The sequence below is a fragment of the Anolis carolinensis genome, chromosome 4, assembly GCF_035594765.1.
Source record: "Anolis carolinensis isolate JA03-04 chromosome 4, rAnoCar3.1.pri, whole genome shotgun sequence".
Classification (NCBI taxonomy): domain Eukaryota; kingdom Metazoa; phylum Chordata; class Lepidosauria; order Squamata; family Dactyloidae; genus Anolis; species Anolis carolinensis.
This window is the reverse complement of record NC_085844.1, coordinates 167,799,262-167,820,676: the sequence shown is the minus strand read 5'-3', so window position 1 is coordinate 167,820,676 and position 21,415 is coordinate 167,799,262. Positions and strand designations below refer to the sequence as shown.

General features: G+C 41.2%; 1 protein-coding gene across 1 annotated transcript in view; it reads left to right on the top strand.

Annotated features, from left to right (window-relative positions):
* The first annotated feature begins 1,810 nt into the window (after positions 1 to 1,810).
* The window catches only part of il12rb2 (interleukin 12 receptor subunit beta 2), a 43,843-nt gene continuing 24,238 nt past the window's right edge, over positions 1,811 to 21,415 (top strand). Inside the window, exons 1-10 of the mRNA XM_062978178.1 lie at positions 1,811 to 1,898; positions 9,147 to 9,200; positions 11,285 to 11,398; positions 12,687 to 12,770; positions 13,770 to 13,809; positions 15,195 to 15,448; positions 16,213 to 16,327; positions 17,756 to 17,910; positions 18,976 to 19,118; positions 21,060 to 21,198. Of these exons, the coding sequence (XP_062834248.1) occupies positions 11,392 to 11,398; positions 12,687 to 12,770; positions 13,770 to 13,809; positions 15,195 to 15,448; positions 16,213 to 16,327; positions 17,756 to 17,910; positions 18,976 to 19,118; positions 21,060 to 21,198 (937 nt within the window). The 5' untranslated portion in view covers positions 1,811 to 1,898; positions 9,147 to 9,200; positions 11,285 to 11,391. The remainder of the gene's footprint in view (positions 1,899 to 9,146; positions 9,201 to 11,284; positions 11,399 to 12,686; positions 12,771 to 13,769; positions 13,810 to 15,194; positions 15,449 to 16,212; positions 16,328 to 17,755; positions 17,911 to 18,975; positions 19,119 to 21,059; positions 21,199 to 21,415) is intronic.

Sequence of the window (21,415 nt, the reverse complement as noted above, 5' to 3'; positions counted from 1 at the left end):
CGAAATATGAGATGTGCAACATTTTCCCTAAATATGTCTTACAGTTAGTATATACAGGTTAAGTTGGATCCAGGTCTAACTCCAGTTGTTAGTTTCAACTAAAACAAGCCCAGTGGATCAATAGAAAAGTGGTAAATCAACAGCTATGTAATGTATTTTTGAAGACTTTCATGGCCGGAATCACTGGCTTGTTGTGAGTCTTTTGGGCTGTATGGCCATGTTCCAGAAGCTTTCTCTCCTGACATTTCGCCCACATCTGTGGCAGGCATCCTCAGAGGCTGTTATACCTCACAACCTCTGAAGATGCCTGCCACAGAAACGTCAGGAGAGAAAGCTTCTGGAACATGGCCATACAGCCTGAAAGACTCACAGCAACCCAACAGCTAAATAGATAGATACCACTGATTCCTTAAATCTAGTTTAGTTGGAACTAACACAAATAAGTCATAGTGATCGTCATGGCACCATTGTACAAAATCTTTGGTTTTGTAGTTTGTTGATTTAATTCTCTACAAGAGAGCCCTAATAGTGCTGCATGTTAGACCACTACAGCTTTCTCAGAGGAAGAAATTTGCAGAAGAGCAGATTTGAGGATTCCAGAGGATGGAGCCATAACAGTTAAAGTAGTATCAACTGGCCAAAAAGGGATGATACATTTCAGCAACACCTCTTTAATGCAACACCTCTATGCAACACCTCTTTAATGTAGCATACATAACCACAGGTGGGCCAACAAACTAAGATGCTTGTTAGAGAGTTCTCACATCCCCAAGAAGCATGAATGTTGCAACTTCAATGCCTGGGGGAAACCATCAGGGCCAGCTAATACCTCCCAACAAAGGATTCCCCCAGGCAGGAAGCAGCCAGGCGTTGAAGCTGAAAGGCCATTCAATGCTAATCAAGGCGATCAATTGCAACATTCACACTTGCCTCCAACAGACAAGAGTTCTTTCTCCCACCCTGGACCTTCTTCCACAGATATATAAACCTTACTTGCCTATGTGTTGTCGAAGGCTTTCATGGCCGGGATCACAGGGTTGTTGTATGTCTTTCGGGCTGTGTGGCCATGTTCCAGAAGTATTCTCTCCTGACCTTTCGCCCACATCTATGGCAGGCATTCTCAGAGGTTGTGAAGTATGGATAAACTAGGTAAGGAAAGGAAATAATAACTCCCCACAGATATATATTCTTTCCTTTCCTTACCTAGTTTATCCATACCTCACAACCTCAGAGGATGCCTGCCATAGATGTGGGCGAAACGTCAGGAGAGAATACTTCTGGAACATGGCCACACAGCCCGAAAGACATACAGCAATCCTTACTTGCCTAGTTTCCAATTTACTTCACAACCTCTGAGGGTGCCTGCCATAGATGTGAGCGGAACGTCAGGAGAGAATGCTTCTGGAACATTGCCATACAGCCCGGAAAACTCACAGCGACCCACAAATACATTTTGATCTTCCTGTGGAATAAAACAAAAACCAAGCTCAGTAGAGGAGAAATGATGGCGAAGGCTGTTCTGAGGGCTTGCCCCCCCCCCCCCCCCGGCATCTGCATTGTAGACCTAGAGCAGCTTGAGCTCGCTTGAACTTCCATGGCTCGATGCTACGGAATCCTGAGAGTTGTAGTTTTGCAAAGTCTGGAGCCTTAGCGTCGTTGACATCAAAAGGCACAGGAACTTATAAACCACAAGTCCGAGGATTCCGTGGCATGGATTGAGCCGTGGCAGATGGGCGGAGAAAGAGAGCGAGCGAGCGAGCCGAGCCGAGCCGAGCCGTGCGTGGTTTGCGCAGCAGAGGCGGAACGATTCCCCGTCTGCACGCCCTGCCAGGCACGCGCGCGCCTCGCCTCGCCTTCCCTTCTGGCTCCAAGTCCCGATGGAGCTGAACAAAGCTTGGGTGAGTTATGTCACGGTTTCCCATGTAGATAAGAGCAGGCGTGGGCAAACTTGGGCTCTCCAGGTGTTTTGGACTTCAACTCCCACCATCCCTAACAGCCTCAGGCCCTTTCCTTTCCGCTTAAGCGGCTGAGGGGGGAAAGGAAGGGGCCTGAGGCTGTTAGGGATGGTGGGAGTTGAAGTCCAAAACACCTGGAGAGCCCAAGTTTGCCCACGCCTGCTATAGAGGAAATATTATCTGTCCAGATTATCTGTTTTGAACTGGATTACATGGTAGTGAAGAAGGAGCCTCATATAATCCAGTACAAAACAGATAATCTAGATTATTTGATTTGATCATCTGGATTATATGGCAGTGTAGACTCAGCCTGAGACCCCTTCTACACTGCCATAGAAAATCCAGAATATCTGTTTTGAATTGGATTATATTGCAGTGTAGCCAGACTCAAATAATCCAGTTCAAAGCAGATAATCTGGATTATCTGATTTGATCATTTGGATTTTATGGCAGTGTAGACCTAGCCCGAGGCCCCTTCAACACTGCCATAGAACATCCAGAATATCTGTTTTGAACTGGATTATATAGCAGTGTAAAAGGTAAAGGTTTCCCCTGACGTTAAGTCCAGTCATGTCTGACTCTGGGGGTTGGTGCTCATCTCCATTTCTAAGCCGAAGAGTCAGCGTTGTCCGTAGACACCTCCAAGGTCATGTGGCCAGCATGACTTCATGGAGGGGCGTTACCTTCCTGCCGGAGTGGTACCTATTGATCTACTCACATTGGTATGTTTTCGAACTGCTAGGTTGGCAGAAGCTGGAGCAACAGCGGGCGCTCACTCCGCTCCCGGGATTTAAACCTGGGACCTTTCGGTCTGCAAGTTCAGCAGCTCTGTGCTTTAACACACTTCGCCACCGGGGTAGTGTAGCCAGACTCAAGTGATCCAGTTCAAAGCAGATAATCTGGATTATCTGATTTGATAATATGGATTATAGGGCAGCATAGATCCATCCTGAGAGCAATATATTGATATAGATGAGACTTGAAACCTAAATTATGCCTGTTAAGTGAAAGTTAGATATGACCCAAGATGACTGAATCTGGTAGACTTGTAGATCGTTGTAGATCGTTATAATTCTATATACAAAATATAGTGCTGCCTGTGACTGTATATTTCTGTGCGGCAGGGGGTTGAACTGCATTGTCCCTGTGTTTCTTGAATAGTACTAGATCATGTTTGATCTTGGAAGCTAAGGAGGGTCAGCCCTGGTTAGTACTTGGGTATGAGACCATCCATTAAGCCTGCAGAAGAGAAGGTTGAAAGGAGACATGATAGCCAAGTATAAATATGTGAAAGGGTGTCATAAGGAAGACCGTACAAGCTGTTCAACAGTGGAACTCTCTGCCTCGGCGTGTGGTGGAAACTTCTTCCTTGGAATAATAATAATTTAAAAAGGGACTCGGGGCAGCTTACAACAAGGAATAATACAAAATATGTGCAATACATGATAAACAACAATAACAATAACCAATTATAATTTAGTGCAATTTTAAATGCCATAAGTATTAATAAAATACTTGGAAACTTTTAAACAGAGGCTGGATGGCCATCTGTGAGGGATACTTTGTGTTTTTCCTGCATGGCAGGAGGTTGGACTAGATGGCCCATGTGGTCTCTTCCAACTCTATGATTCTGTGAATACCAAGTGCTGTGGACTATATTTCAGAGAAAGGAACTGACAAAACTTCATCTCATTGCTCCTTGCCTAAGACAATCTAATGAAGTTGCCCTCAGTCGACAGGCAATTTAAGAGCAAACCAAACCTACCTATCCTGGGGTTTTCTTGACAACCTTTCTTTGGAGGTACTTTGCCCTTTACTTCCTTTTGGGGGGGGGGGGGCAATGCTTTCATTTTGCCCACTCCTATAGATACACTCCTGGGTATGGGGCAGTCACCCGGTTGCTCCTGACATGGGGAAAAAAAAACCAAAACTTATTTATTCAAATATTGTGGGATCTCAGAATAGTGTACAAGTAGAAGAATTTCAACATGTTAATTTCAAACAAGATAACAAATACCTATGAAACAGGAAAGCAGACTGAACTGCTTATAAGGTTAAATCAGTAAAAAAAAAAAAACAAACACAACAGGAACATGGAAGTTTGGGAAAAATAAAATAGATCCCAAAGGTATAATAAAAAGCTGTGTTTTGTCCAGAAAGAAGCCGACCAGACTTCCAAAATCCATATGGACACAAGTTTGGAGTAGATACCCAGAGTCTACTCAGCATAAAAAGCACAAATGTTTTCCAAATGCAATAGGGCTCCTTTTTTGAAGGCTTTAAAACAACGGCTGGATGCCCATCTGTCGGGGGTGCTTTGAATGGGATTTCTTGGCTTCTTGGCTGGGGGTTGGACTGGATAGCCCATGAGGTCTCTTCCAACTCTATGAGTCACATGTTGTTCGAAGCAAAATAATATGCTTTATAATATTATTTAAAATAATATCGCTGGTGCGAAAATAAAGAAGGGCAGTTGACTGAAAACTGCATTCTCATGTAGACTGTCCTTAAAAATGTAAGAGTACTGCATTAAGCTTTCATAGCAAAAGCCTCAGCCGCAAGCATCTTACAAAGAAATTGGAAGAGGAGATGGAAAAGGTATTGTTGGGAGGAATGAAGTAATAATGTAATTATGTACATAGCTTACAAGAATAGATGGATTTAAAATCTGTAGAGAATAGCTTTTGAAGAACCTTTTTAATAATTTAAAGAGCACGCCTTTGATTAACTGGCAGGACATTCGTGTGAGAAGTGTAGATTTTGTGGTCTGTCATTTGACAAAAGTGAGGGTGGGTGTCAAACCACTCCTTGTTCTTAAAGAAAACTTGCAGTGAGTTGATAGCTGCTGTGGGACATGGGGAAGCTCAATGTAAAAGGGAAACCCATTACCATAGTATAATGGAAAGAGGGAGGTACAAAATACATAATAATAATTATTAATATAGCACAATCCCTATCTAAATGCTCTTTATTCTGCACCATTCATAGAATCATAGAATCATAAAGTTGGAAGAGATCTTGTGGGCCACCCAATATTTATGACTGATGTATTCTGATTGCTCTTTATGTGATTTTAATATGTTGTAAGCCACTTTGGGTCCCGTGAGGGAGAAAACCGAGATATAAATAGATTTTTTATTTGAAACACAACAAGATGAGTCCACAACAGACACTCTGCTGGCTGTTGTATTGGATCACACATCAGACACTTCCCAGGTGTCTAGGACTGTGTGATGTATCAGCGAATAATGCGTGCAGATCCCAGTAAGGTGGCCTTCTGCAGCTGGCAGATGGTAATTCTATCAGCACCGATTGTGTTTAAGTGCAGGCCAAGGTCTTTAGGCACTGCACCCAGTGTGCCCATCACCACTGGGACCACCTTGACTGGCTTGTGCCAGAGTCTTTGTAATTCAATCTTTAAATCCTCATATCGTGTCAGCTTTTCCAGTTGTTTCTCCTCAATCCTGCTGTCACCTGGGATTGCAACATCGACAATCCATACTTTGTTTTTTAACACGATTGTGAGGTCAGGAGTATTGTGTTCCAAAACCCTGTCTTTCTGAATTCGGAAGTCCCAGAGTACCTTTACATGTTCATTCTCTGTAACTTTTTCCAGCTTGTGATCCCACCAGTTCTTTATTATTATTATTATTATTATTATTATTATTATTATTATTATTATTATTATTATTATTATTATTACCCTGTCCAATCCCCTGCCAAGAAGCAGGAAAATTTCATTCAAAGCACCCCCAACAGATGGCTATCTGCTTAAAAGCCTCCAAAGAAGGAGCCTTCACCACATTCTGGGGCAGAGAGTTCCACTGCTGAACAGTCTCACAGTGAGGAAGTTCTTCCTAATGTTCAGGTAGAATCTCCTTTCTGAAGTCTGAAGCTATTGTTCCACGTCCTAGTCTCCAGGTCAGCAGAAAACAAGCTTTCTCCCTCCTACCTATGACTTCCTTTCACATATTCACAATTAAAATGGATGTGTTGGCTACAGGGGAAACTATCTCTTTTTTCACTATCAAAATATTGCTATTTGTGCCCTACAAAAAAGGATGATACCTTGTAACAGAAGTTTAGTGTTTAACCTTGAAGTTTAACCTTGATGAAAGTAATCAACTGGGTAAAAACAGTATCATTGGGCAAACATTTTACAATCACAGAAACGGGGGAATTGTTCTAGGAAGATGCACTGTAGCAATAAGGCACAGAAAAGGGTGTCTGAGAAAAAGTGGTCAAAACCCATAGCAGTGGCTATGGGAAAAATAATTCCAATGAGACAGAAGATAGAATTATTATGGAACAATATCAGTGATCAGTTGATACAAATGAGACTCAAAGCTTAAGCAATGTGTGTTCAAGTGGAAGTTATGGACCAAAATTACTGCATCTGGAAGACTGCCAGATTGTTGATTTTGTGCGTGTGTGTGTCAAGACCAACTTGAGAAATTGCAGGTTGCTTCTGGTGTAAGAGAATTGGCCGTTTACAAGGACGTTGCCCATGTTTTGATGTTTTACCATCCTTGTGGGAGGCTTCTCTCATGTCCCTGCATGGGGAGCTGGAGCTGACATAGGGAGCTCACTCTGCTCTCCCTGGATTCAAACTGCCAACCTATTGGTTAGCAGTCCTGCCAGCACAAGGGTTTAACCCATTGTGCCACCAGGGGCTCCTTGCCATCCTGTGGGAGGTTTCTCTCATGGGGAGCTAGAGCTGACCGAGGGAGCTGACCCGCTCTCCCCAGATTTGAACCCCCAACCTTTCGGTCAGCATTCCTGCTGGCACAAGGATCTAATATTTTGAACCAGTTTCCGTTGTCACCTGTGAGTATAGTATTTAGGCTCAAATGACTTTCAATGCCTGTGTATATAGTTGTTTGAACCTAAATGGTTCAATGTAATCAATTTGAACCTATTGCAGTTGAAGAGCCTCTCTTTCTTTCTTGCATCTTTCTTTCTTTCTTGGCTCTTGCCTGGCTTATTCTATACAGTATTTTGCCCAACTATTTAATCTTGTTTGTAAAAATTACAAGAGTGTGTACCGCAGAATCTGATGATGGTTCTGGAAGACTGAAAATGTCAACTTCATCAGAAAAAGTAAACACAACAAAAACCCTCATAGAGTGTGATCTTCAAAGGTTCAGAAATCAGAGTTTTGCAGTCATAGGGAACTTTGTTTCATTTAGGGGTTTTTTTGTTCCGCTACGCTTTTTCAATTCTCCATGGGGTATGGTTGTGTCCCTTGAGAAACTCCCATTTCCTTTCTTGTGCAAGGATTAATATCCAGTCCTCTTAGGCGCCTTCTACACTGCCCTATAATTCAGATTATCAAAGCAGATAATCCACATTATCTGCTTTGAACTGGATTATTAGAATCTACACTGCCATATAATCCAGCTCAAAGCAAATAATCTGGATTTTACATGGCATTGTAGAAGGGGGCCTTACTCCTCTGCTTCACAAATTTCATATTATAAATTCATCTACTCTTTTGCAAACTGCTCTAAAAATGTTGTGAAACACTGGGAAAATAATAAAAATAATAAGAGCCCAAATATTGTAGAATGGATGGGAAAAATAATGGATTTGTTTGAGTTAGATAAATGAACGTTTTTAAAGAAAATTCTATAAAAACTTATCTAAAATGTGGCAACCTTTTACAGACCATGCAACAAAAGAAAAAAGAGATTCTGTAACTATTGGCTTTATGTAGAGAAGAAACATCATTTCTTTATTATTCAGAAAGATAGTAAATAAATTTGATGTAGTTTAGACTTTGACTTTTATTATAGAAAGATATTGTCTATCTATTCTTCTGCTCAACAAGTATTGCATATGATATTATAATTTATCAATAATTGTTTTCAATAAGATGTTGTGCAGTGATTTAGGCTGAAGTTGGCTGTTGTCAGTGATAGGACATAATTAAAATCAGTCAAATTCTCAGTTAAGTTTGAAATTTGCCACTGGACAGCTGTAACTAGATTGAATTTATTTTTTTAACTAAAGTGATTGAGTTAAGTTGGAGTTTCAGCATTGATGTTATTCCCATAATTATCTTGTTAATTAAGCAAATGGCACAGTATTAAACACTCAGCACATTTTACATTACTGTTTTATTTACCCCAAACATTTTGTTTCTGTGTCTTCAAGTCACTGCCAACTTAAGGCAACCCTAAAGTGAACCTATTATGGAGTTTTCTTGGCAAGATTTGTTCAGAAGAGGTTTGCCTTTTCCTTTCTCTGAGGCTGAGAGAGTGTGACTTTTCCAAGATCACCCAGTGGGTTTCCATGGCTGAGCAGGGATTTGGACCTAGTGTCCAATGCTCATATAAGTACACCATACTGGTTCTGTCCAAAACTCCTAATTTCTTCTTGATCATCCCTCAGGACTAAATAATGACAGGTTTAGGTCATGAGACTCAGACCTTCAAATATACAAGCAACACTGTCCCTAAATATTCTCCAGGAGGAGGAGAGAATATGGTACATGAAGGAATTGGATGTTTGGTCTTCTGGCCAAGCAACCCACTTTCCCCAAAAGTCAGAATTCAATGAATTTCGTCTTCATCAGAAAGTATTCCAGAAAGTGTTTGAGTTGGGGGAGATGTACTGTACTTGAAATCTCGTGACATAAATCCATGCTGTGTCTTTTCTTCCTTCCATTCCCTTTGATGAACTTTTCATCTATCTTGAAAACAATTCTAGTAAAACAGAACCAGACTTCTTTCTTGTAAATGGCCAGAACTGATCACTCATCCAGTCTGCGTCTTTGACAGATAAAGAAACTGAAAAGAAAGGTAGTTTGTGTGGAATGCTTTATCATACCTGACAGATCAACCTGAAAAAAATACATTTTATTGTTTGTGTGTATGTACATCTCTCAGAGACTTCAAAAAAATGTCAGGAAAATGTTTAATGGATACATTTATCTTCACTACTCCACAAATCACAAAGGTACCATGAGAAAAACAGGAGTAAGAATTGTGTGGCTCTCTAGCATTATTCAGCATTGGGTTGCCAGGAGTGCTGGTACTTGCAGCCTAACAACTTCTGCTGCTCGATTCTCAATCCTGGGCTAAAGGAAGGAGGTAAACTTTTCCATACATTTGAACCTTCCTCACTTAGTGACAAATAATATGGTACTCGAAACAATCCACTAAACTGAATTTATGTTATTATTGACAGCAAAGAACCCGAACATAGCTATGTTCATTTTCTGAAGACAGTTCCTGCTTTCTGGTAAGTTGCTATTAATGTTTTGGGTTGCTGTGAGTTTTCCAGGCTGTATGGCCATGTTCCAGAAGCATTATCTTCTGACGCTTTGCCCACATCTATGGCAAGCATTCTCAGAGGTTGTGAAGAACCTCTGAGGATGCCTGCTATAGATATGGGTGAAACATCAGGAGATAATGCTTCTGGAACATGGTCATACAGCCTGGGAAACTCATAGCAACCTAGTGATTCCGGCCATGAAAGACTTCAACAACATATTAATATTTCGTACCTAATTTACCCTTTAGAAAGATTTCAGATATGTCTAACTTCTTTCAGCCTTCTCTCTAGATGTGTTACTCCACCTCCCATCATCCTGAACTAGCACAGCCAATGCCCATTCTGGCTGAGGATGATAATATTGGTAAGATAACACATCTGAAAGATACCCAGTTGGGGAAGAATATAGCATAATACACAAATGTGCGCTGGAATTGAACACATTTCTTTTTCATTTCTCTATAACCCTGTAACCAGAGAAATAAATAATACATTCAACAGTCTTTATTTCTCTGGATAGATGGATATAGAGCAGGCATGGGCATACCTTGGCCCTCCAAGTGTTTTGGACTTCAACTCCCACAATTCCTAACAGCCTCAGACTCCTTACTTTTCCCTCTCAGCCACTTAAGCTGAGGCTGTTAGGAATTGTGGGAGTCCAAAACACCTGGAGGGCCGAGGTTTGCCCATGCCTGATATAGAGAAATGAAAAAGAAATTAGTTCAATTTCAGCTCACATTACATTCAAGTTACATTTATTCCATAATGAATACAGACCCGTACATTTTGAGATTAAATATTCTTTAAACATTTCAAATTTAAGAAAACCATTGTCTTGTTTCTGAAGTGAGCCTGGTAAGGTTGAGCATTGTCATTAAAGAGTATTTCTCCAGGCAAACATATTCCAATTTATTGACTCCAAACCCCTTTTGCAAAAGCTGCAGTACTTCTGAATATCAACTGTAGTGAATGGGTGTCTGCCCTCCAACCACCACATCTTACATTGGGTTTTTTTAAAAAAAATAAAAAAATAATGTATTTAATCTTCAGAAGGAATCTTAGTTACATTCCAATGCAACAAAAGCAGGGAAGTAAGAAGAGGAAAAGAGGAAAAGAAACTACCCTATCATACACAACTAAATAAATAAATCCTTCCCTACAGCATGCAACTGATATTATAGGAAGTGTAGTCCTAACTGTATTGCTCCTGAGTCCTGATAGATTCTTGATCTACAGATACAATTGTATCTGCATTGCACATTTAATATCACAGTAACGGCTGTGTTTACATCATATGGAAGCTGCGGATTTCTAATTTTGGGGTGTACTTAGATTTTGGTGCTGGAGAACCCAAGTGCATTAGATCCATACATTACAGCTGTGTTATACAACTTCGGGTGCATCAGCACCATAGAATTAATTAATTTTCACACTACTATAACTGCCGTGGCTGTTCAGTGCTGTGGAATCTTGGGATTTGTAAATTGGAGGCACCAGCACTCTTTGACAGAGAAGGCTAAAAACCTTGAAAACTACAACTCCTAGGATTCCATAGTTAATGTGATATCAAACTGCATTAATTGTATAGTATAGATGCACACTTTGCTTCATCATCTCAGACATAATTGGAAGAAGTGAAGAATTAAATGTAGGAAGCTAGGGATGCAAATAGTGTGGTTGGCTGTCTTGTTAGTGATGGCGAAGAACCATCTCTCTTTGTCAGAGAAGGTTAAAGACTTTGTAAAACAACAACTCCCTTGATTCCATAGCATTGAGTCACGGCAATTAAAGTGGTGTCAGATTGCATTAATTCTACTGTATAGATCACCCACATGCTTTCTGAACTTTTTTGTGAGAAACCTTCTGCTACCTGTTGCGTGAGAGTTCACAAAACTCATAAAACACATTTGTTCCATCTCATCACAATTCCTTGAAGTTTACTCTGTCGCCATTCATTGTGACAACAGCAAACTATAGCCAAAAAAGATAAAAACACCACAAGAAGCCGATTGGACCATTGGAATCATCTTGTTCACTGTTTTATATTTTAGTACCGATGCATCCAGAAATGAAACTGCAGAAATATATCTCATGAAGCAAAAAAGAAACTAATACATATTGCTCATGAATCAGAAAAGAAACCAGAGATGCATTGCTCATGAAAGGTAAGAATATGAAAAGAAGGGAAACCTTTGAATGGCGCAACTAGTGTCGCAGTGTTATATTCTGAGTCTATGAGGAGCTCTAGGTTTCTTTATATCACCTTATTGTTTCTGTGAGTATTTTCTTTCCACTTGTCAACACTATGCTGAAAAGTCCGAGAAGCTTGGGGTATGTTTGGGATATAAAGCAGTTTGCTCAGAACCTATCTTTAAAAAAAAAATCAATTCAAACATTTCATAAAACAAATAAAAAGCAATTTACTAGTATTATTCATTTCTGTTGGGGATAACCCATGAAAGATTGTTTTTGGTAGCAAGTTACATAATGTTTTTACATGGCCCCAAATTATTCCCAAGGAACATGTAAAGTGTAATGAAGTAGTTGCCAAAGGCTTTCATGGCCAGAATCACTGGGTTGCTGTGAGTTTTCCGGGCTGTATGGCCATCTTCCAGAAGCATTCTCTCCTGACGTTTTGGCCACATCTGTGACAGGCATCCTCAGAGGTTGTGAGGTGTTGGGATTCCCCCGGCAGGAAACAGCCAGGCTTTGAAACTGCCAGGCTATTCAATGCTAATCAAGCTGGCCACTTGAGACATTCACACTTGCCTCAGGCAGACAAGAGTTCTTTTTCTGGACCTTCCACAGATATATAAACCCCATTTGCCATTTCCAACAGACCTCACAACCTCTGAGGATGCCTGCCTACATGTGGGAAAAACGAGAGAAGAGAATGCTTCTGGAACATGGCCATACAGCCTGGAAAATTCACATCAACCCTGTAATGAAGTACATTTAGTTATATTACACTACAAATATTGGTACTGGTTGGCATTTTGTTTCAGAAAGTCTAATAAAATACTGAATTTTGTTATTCCGCATCAACCCCACATGTTACTTTTAGTGAGTTACGTCTACCATATAAACTTATGTATAAATTGGAAGTCATGTATAAATCAAGAGCAGGGTTTTGGGCCAAAATAATTGCTTTTGAGCAGGCATGGGCAAACTTTGGCCCTCTGGGTGTTTTGGACTTCAACTCCTGCAATTCTTGGCCTCAGGGCCTTTCCTTTTCCCCCTCCGCCGCTTAAGCGGCGGAGGGGGAAAAGGAAAGGCCCTGAGGCCAAGAATTGCAGGAGTTGAAGTTCAAAACACCTAGAGGGCCAAAGTTTGCCCATGCCTGTTTTTGAGGGTCACTTCCCAGCAAAGTGAAAGCACCAATGCTGCCTTAAAATAATTCTGCTGCTCCTCCTTCTCCTCCCCAACACTGAATATATATATTTTTTCAAACAGGGCAAACCACTATAACACTCATCAAGATGTTATTCCAGTGGAGTGTGTCTTTAACACTTGGGCTTTTAGTACACATGGGATTACGTGAGTATCTCTTTCCAGGCATCATCAGTTCTTGTGCCATGATATGAGGATTCCTCAATTGCAAAGGGGATATGAAGAAAGTGCAGAGGAAGAACTCTCGTTCTAGCCTTGAGCGCAAACAGTTGGTGCCATATCAACGTATTTTGCATCACGTGAGACTACTATACTATTCCTCTGTGTGCTAGCAAAGCTTTAGAGGAATTCTTTCTTTCTGGGTGCATCTACACTGTCGAATTAATGCAGTTTGATACCACTTTGATTGTCATGGTTCAATGGAATGGAATACAGTAATGGACACTGCCATTTTACAAGGTCTTTAGACCCCTCTGCCAAAGACTGCTGGAGCCTCACATGATTCTATGACAATGAGCCACGACAGAAAACAGTGCCAAACAGTATTAATTCTGCAGTGTAGATGCACCTTTTATCTCAGCATCTCAGATATTGTAACTGCAAGAAGAGAACAAATATAGTAACCTAGGAGTGCTTTTTAAAATCGTATCAGAGGCGAATTCAGAATATACTGCAAGTTGCTTCTGGTGTGAGAGATGTTGTCCAGGGGATGCCCGGATGTGTTACCATCCTGTGGGAATCTTCCCTCATGTCACCACATGGAAGCTGGGGCTGACAGGTGGGAGCTCACCCCATCTCCTGGATTCAAACCACCGATCTTCAGGTCAGCAGTTCAGCCAGCAGAAGGGTTTAACCCATTGTGCCATCACAACTCCACCTGGAAGTGCTAATAATATGGTTGACTTTCCCTTGTTAGTTATGGAGACGTAGGAGATTCCCAACACTGGCATCTTCTGGAAAATGTGAATCTTTACCATATTTTGCCTGGATATGTTTAGGGAGTACAACCAATTTCAAATTGCATATTGCATCACATTTAGCAGTCATGTTTGATTTTATTTTGATGTGTTTGGGGTTGTTGTTTGTTGGAAGGCTTCTTTTATCTTTGAATTGCTTATCAAAAACACTGCATTTTTTTAATTCTAGGGGTACATTTTGGGAGACCAGAGGAGTGCATTGCATCTCAGTTGAGTATTGCTGCTTTTAATTCATTTTCTCCAATTATTGATATAAAATATTAATACTTTAATAGTGAATATTAAAAATATTTAGGTTTCCGGGTTTAATTGTCTGATGGAGAAAGTGTGACCTTACAGTTGTCACAGCTCCCATCATCCATCACCACTCATTTTGGTCCTAGAGTTCACCGTACTCATAGCCTTGCAACTTTTTGTGTGTGTCAGGAGTGACTTGGGAAACTGCAAGTTGCTTCTGGTGCAAGAGAATTGGCCGTCTGCAAGTACATTGCCCAGGGGATGCCTGGATGTTTTGATGCTTTACCATCCTTGTGGGAGGCTTCTCTCATGTTCCTGCACGGGAAGCTGGAGCTGACAAAGGGAGCACACCCTGCACTCCCTGGATTCAAACCGCCAACCTATCGTCAGCTGTCCTGCCAGCACAAGGGTTTATTTAACCCATTGCGCCACCGGGAGCTCCTTGCAGCTCACCTGAAATGTACAGTCAATCCTCTGTATTTGCTGGTGTTAGGGGCACAGGACCCCCATGAAACTGAAAAATGGTAAATCAAGAAATTGCTAAATTTTTTTAACCTGAAAGAACATTTCTCTGGGGATTTCTAGATTTTCCAGCATGACTCTATGGTCAACTTCTTCTTCCGGTGGGCTGTTAGGAATGGTGGGAGTTGAAGTCCAAAACACCTAGAGGGCCCAAGTTTGCCCATGCCTGACATAGAGACACCCTGGAAGAGCTAGGGGTTTCTAGAGAGAATATTTAATCAAACCCATGAAAAATCAAATCCACAAAAACAAAACTGCAGGTGTGAAGAGGCACCTGTACCTGTCACTGGCTCTAAACATTGTTGGGCTTCAACTCCCATCATCTCCACCCTGCACAGCCAGTGTTGTTGACTATGGGCGTTATAGAGCAATAGCCCCTGGAGAGCCACACATTCCCGGCTTAACGTTACAACAAACAAGGACCTCCACAAAGCATTCCACATGGGAATGCTTTCAACATGGAAGTAAAACAGTCCTCCTGTGGGAATCTGGTGGTGGGATTTCCATGCCTTTTCGGACATCAAAATGGCTAAAACAACAAATAGAGCAGAAGACATATCTGTACACCAGAAAAGGGGGGAAATGGCATTAGCTTCAGGCCAGACAAGAAGCAGGTACGGAACATGGAAAGTCTTCAACTAAACAAGTCAGCCAAGAAGCCAGTACAGAACTTTCAGAGGTGGTGGACTACAACTCCCATCACTCCTAGCCATTTCATGCTTTAACCATTATTGTAATTGGGAATAGAGTGCAGATTTGTGTTATCCAAAACCAGAAAATTTTCTTATATATGAAGTTGTTGCAGTGTGCATAATGCTGGTTTTCTGCTTTATAGGGGATACATGAATTCTAGTGGCACTGGCAGTTGTCTGCCAAATGGATCAATGGTGACTCTGTTCTGCTGGCCAAACAGCGATGCTTTCACTAGGCGCTTCCAGAAGATCTCCATTCTGCAAAACCTAAATGAAGTAAACAGCAGTGGTGGTCCTTGGGTCAGCACCCCTGTTTTCCTGGACAGATTTGGAATGCAGGAATTTAGATGCCACTATTCATTGCAGCTCGTATGTGGAATCAGAATTACTGTTGGACGTAAGATATTTTCCTTTGTACATGTTGTGCTTATGTGGAGTCCTGACAAGACTCATCAGATCTGAAATGTATCATTGTGTTGCGTTGACTCAACAATTGACAGAATGGCTCTATTCCAGTTGGGACTAACCAACAGGCTGACAACCCGGCAAAACTCCAAGTTTAGGAAGGTTATTTTTACAAAATCCAGGAGCTGGAATTCCCAAAGGTAGTGATTCTAAGGAATTTAATGTTTATTATAGGAAGAATCTGTTACCCATTCTTCTGTATTTTGACATAGCTCCTTGTATTCAGTTTAGTTGATTCATCACTGGAATCCCTGAGCATCATCCAGGAAAAATCAAGCAATATTAATTGCTATTTTTAGTTATTTAGTTATGTCTGGAGATTTATCATATATGCACATGTATGGATCAACTTTATGTATAATTTGAGGGCAGGTTTTGAAGCCAAAATAATGGATTTTGCTATTATGCTTAGCTATATTGAGAATTATTCTATGGAGAGGGGAAAGTTTTTAGTACTTAGATGCTGCATTACCTGCTGCAGTGTGCAAGCCTTTAGCATTCTCTGTTCATTCCTGTGTAAATGAAACTCTTGCAAAAGGAAGCAATTATTAAAAATACAATCTGCATCAAACCTTAGGATAAAACAGCCTACAAATTAGACTTTGAATTTACCCTACTCCTAAAGTCTTGCATTAAAAATTCATTCATATTAACCAGCTCATGGCTTAGCTCCTAACTAGTTCTTTCTTTTTGCAGTTCCTCCAGACCAGCCAAAAAATATTCTCTGCCATCAGTATGGAAAGAACGGATCTGCCACTTGTTCTTGGGATAAAGGACGTCATACTTATTGTGTTACTACGTACACAGTAAAGTAAGTTTTGCTTGTATCTCAGTTCTTTTTCTGTACTTCTATACACTCTCACCCAAATTCTGCTATTTGAGCTCCTCTTTACTTGACTTCGAAGTCCCTGATTGCACAGCGGGTTAAACCGCTGAGCTGCTGAATTTGTTAACCAAAAGGCTGGCAGTTCAAATCCAAGGAGTGGAGTGAGCTCCCTCTGCTAGCCCCAGCTTCTGCCAACCTAGCAATTCGAAAACATGCAAATGTGAGTAGATCAATAGGTACCACTCCAGCAGGAAGGAAACAGCACTCCATGCAGCTATGCTGGCCACATGACCTTGGAGGTGTCTACAGACAACATTGGTTATTTGGCTTAGAAATGGAGATGAGCACCAAACCCGAGAGTCAGACACGACTAGACTTAATGTCAGGGGAAAACCTTTACCTACCTTACTTGACTTCAGAAGTCCTGCTCTTGCATGTCTTTAGTTCTTCCATACCTACTGCCCTATCTTGGGAGGACAGCAATAACAAATTGATTTTCTATTGAAGAGCATAGCATAGACACCTCACTTTTCCCCTTCAACCTTTAGCTCAGCAAATTTGTTTGTATTTATGTCACTTAGGATCATATCATAGGACAGCTTGAATCCTGAGGCAAGTGAAAAAAGGGAAATTTACAGCTTTTTGTTTCCTTTTTCTTTCTACAGCCACCGATACCTTGTGAAAAGCCTTTTGTGTAGTTTCAGTTGGTACCTTCCCAAAACATGTCTACATAGGGGCCCTCATCCACCATGCACTACTTTTTTCTGCTGTCTCTCTGTGGAGGAAGCAGCTGCTTTTAATTCGGCTGAGGATATATGCAGTTTGTTATAGTTGTCCATCAGGCCATCAGGTGGACATGAGAAATATCAAGAAATGTGTTGTTGAAGGCTTTCATGGCCAGAATCATAGGGTTCTTGTGTATTTTCCGGGCTGTATGGCCATGTTCCAGAAGCATTCTCTCCTGACGTTTCGCCCACATCTATGGCAGGCATCCTCAGAGGTTGTGAGGTATATTATACTACACCTGACAACCTTTATGGATGCCTGCCATAGATGTGGGTGAAACGTCAGGAGAGTATGCTCCTGGAACATGACCATACAGCCCGGAAAACACTCAACAACCCACTATCAAGAAATGTTCTGAAATAATAAAAATAAAGGACCTATTTTCTGCCATTAACTTGCCTAGGAGCCTGACACTTTATAAATGTGGATGTAGTGATAGTAGAACCTTATCTGATGCATGACTTAGCTCAGAATAATTAAATACAACACCAGAATAGTAACACCATTCTGTCACACTTGGTCAAACAGATGTGGAATTGCTTTAACTCAACAACAGCACAACATCCTTTTGCCTTATGGAAAAGAGGTTATCAACATTTTCATCCATATTTGTCTTTCTATTTGCAGGCTAAGCAATGGAACATTTGTGAAAGAGATTCATTCTGAAGACAATGAAGTGGATCTCAGAGTAAGCGTGGACTTCAAATCTACTTACGCAGTGGTGGTTACTGCCACAAACCTACTGGGGAATGTGTCTTCTCAGCCAATTCAGTTAGACATAGGTAAACATAAGGTGTTTGTCTCACTTATTTGGCATTAGATTGGGAAAAAATTATTGGAATGTGCAATATGAGGAGGGGATATTAGTACTGAAACTTATTCAATAGTTCATCACAAGGGACCTGGCACAAAGAAATCTGTCAACGTCTACTAATTATGGTTCTAGCTATAGAACTCTTACATCAGGGGTCCCCAAACTAAGGCCCGGGGGCCACATGCGGCCCATCAAAGCCATTTATCTGGCCCCTGCGGCGGCAGCTCCCTCCTCCTCCACCAAGGAAGGTGCGTGCAGAGGGAAAGGAGGGGAAGGTGTGTGCGGAGGGTAGGAGGGAAAGGCATGCACCTTTCCCGTCTCCTCCCTCGCCTGGTGCATGCCTTCCAAAGCTTGGCTTGTTTATAATGGTATTTTAATTATTATTTAATTAATAATTAATTATTCAGGGGTGCTTTGCTAGTGCTTTTGGTGCACAAAGGCAGAAGGAGGTTGGACTAAATGGCCTGAGGGGTCTCTTCCAACCCTCTTTATTATTTTTTATTATGGTTATGATTAACATTGGAGCTGTATTTATTCCTGTTTTGTTTTTGTTTTTTAATTTCAAAATAAGATATGTGCCATGTGCACAGCATAAGAATTTGTTTATATATTTTTTAAAATAATAATAATAATAATTTATTTTTATACCCTGCCTCTATCTCCCCAAAGGGGATTCAGGGCGGCTTACATGGGGCCAAGCCCGAATAAAAACAATAGCAATATAAAACACAATAGACAAGAGACATGCACAATTATAAAAATTTAAACATTACCCAATAAAAACAAATGACAAAAAACTAATAAAAACATGGATTAAAACAGAGAGGTTGTAAAAGTAGACTATAAAAAACTAGTCTGTCCCGCCAACTGTCTAAGGGACCGTGAACTCCCTATTTAAAAAGTTTGGGGACCCCTGTCTTACATTGTTACTAATATGGCAGTTGCTGTATATTTCGACTGGCATTTTCCAAGTATTAACTTGTGTGTTTGTGTTAAAAACCTTTCTTTTGTTCTTTTGTTTGCCATTAACCAGTGCAGCCTTATTCTCCAGTAAACCTCTCAGCCAAATTTGATGGCTCTGATGGGACAAAGTGCACCATTCTGTGGCAAGATCAAGAAGACACACAGCATTTTAGATTAAGATACCAGCCCATTCACAGTACTTCCTGGACCATGGTAATATTTTCTAAGTGTACCATTCTGCATCTATAATAAGATGAAGGAGAGGGGAAGAGAAGTGGGTGGAGAGAGTAGAGAAGATAAAAGGCAACATGTCAGGCTATGGTTCTACCTGCTGCCAAAAGGTGGTCTCTAATAGATTGCAAGTGAGGGAATGCAAATAGCATTTTCTCAAGTCAGATTGCCCTCTAGGGTCCCAGGAAATCCCAGACATATAATGAGTGAGACTGCTATGGTCGCCTTAGTGGACGATCTTGGTCTCAACACTGACAGAGGGAGTGTGTCCCTGTTGGTGCTTCTAGACTTCTTAGTGGCCTTCAAACATATCGACCATAGTATCTTTCTGGAGTGCCTGCAGCACAGTATTTCTGGGAATCAGAAACACTGTGCTGCAGTGGTTCCAGTCATACCTTTCAGGCAGGTTCCAGATAGTGGTGCTTGGGGATAGCTGCTCCTCAAAAAGGTGTTATATGGCATCCAACAAGGAGTCATTCTATCCCCAAAACCTTTTAACATTTACGTGAAACCACTGGGAGAGATCATCCACAAGCAAGGGGTAGGGTTGTATTAGTATGCTGATGACACCCAAATATATTTCTCCATGCCTTCAAAAACAGCCTCAGCTAAGGACAGCATGTCTCCTTTGAACAAATGCCTAAAGGAGATAATGGGCTGGATGAGGAAAAACAAATTGAAACTGAATCCAGACAAAACAGAGGTGCTTGACATCAAGGGTCCTAATCTGGGAATGGAGGTGTGTCAACCAGTTCTGGATGGGGTTACACTCTCTTGAAAGACAGTGTTCGCAGCTTGGGAATGCTCCTGGATCTGTTTCTCCAAATGTCATCCGAGGTAGATGCGACGGTCAGGAGTGCTTACTATCAGCTTCGGCTGATACGCCAGCTGTGCCCCTTCCTAGATTTTGGAGGACCTGAAGATGGTTGTGCATGCGCTGGTAACCTCAAGGTTGGACTTCTGCAATGTCCTTGAAATTACTCATGTACAGAAGTGAGATAGCACACATTAGAAATGCATGTGACACATTTTTAAAGTGACACATACAGTAGAGTTGGGGTTATCCGACATAAACGGATTGGCAGAATGTTGGATAACTGGAATTTTTGGATAATAGGGAGGCCCTATTATCCCCTCCTAGCAAGTGTGGGTGCTGGCCTGAGGGACAACCCTCGTCCCTTCAGCCAGAGCCCGCCCCGTTTAGGGAAGACCACTGCGTATTCCTGGACAGCACGTACCCAGCTTCTCCAAAGTGCGGGGCCCCGGGTGCTTGCCAAAGGGAAGGGTATTGTCCCTCCGGCAAGCACATCAGATAATATGGTAGATCAGATAACCAGTAGTTGGATAACCGGAACTCTACTGTACAGGATGGGATAGACATGCAGGATTAGAACTTCCAAGAAATATCCCTGATACCAAGGGGAGGTTTTCACACAATGATATTGTCACCTCCTTATTTTTCTGTCCCTTCCTGCACTACTTCTCCTTTTTGTGTGGAATATCTATTAAGAGAGAAAAGAAAGATGAGACACTTTTGTAACATCTGTCTGTTGCTTCCAGGCCTCTTCACTTTGGAAAGCATAATTGCTTGACCTAGCATTTAGGTGAGAAGATGGTACCATTCTCTGCATGACATATATCTGGGTGGAGCTTGGAAGTTTCTTTTCTTTTTTACTACAACTTCCACAAAATCTTCCCACCAGCGTGGTCATGGCCATATGGGTTGGAGATTTGTAGGAATTGTAGTCTCACAGGCTGTGTCTGTTGGACCTACAAAAATATTTACAGGATGACTGCTTTGTTCTTCTGAGCTTCAGCCACCAAAACAAAAAAGAAAACAAACACCCTCCTTTTCACATAGGAATCATGAATACCAGCACTTGTTATTTTGCTTCAGTGTGCTTTCATTTCTTTTCTTTCAAGCTTGAAAACATACAAACAAGAAGATATGAACTACATGGCTTAAAGCCAGACACTGAATACATATTCCAGGTTTCTAATCGTTTCCTGCCCAACAAAGGCTTATGGAGTGACTGGAGTGCTCCATTTCAAACGGAAGCAGGTAATAATATTATCATGCCTGGTTGTACACCTTCATTTCATTTTGGATACTTTTGAGCAGTCTCTGGAAGAGTCAAACGTTTTTTATTATATAAGCTGTTTCTTTCATTCCTCCTGGGTATAGCTTTAAACAAAAAAAGTTTGCAGATTTGTTTTAATTGCTCTTTTTTGTTGGGTAGAATCATATACTTAGTCCTTCCTTGTATTTTCTAGTTCTG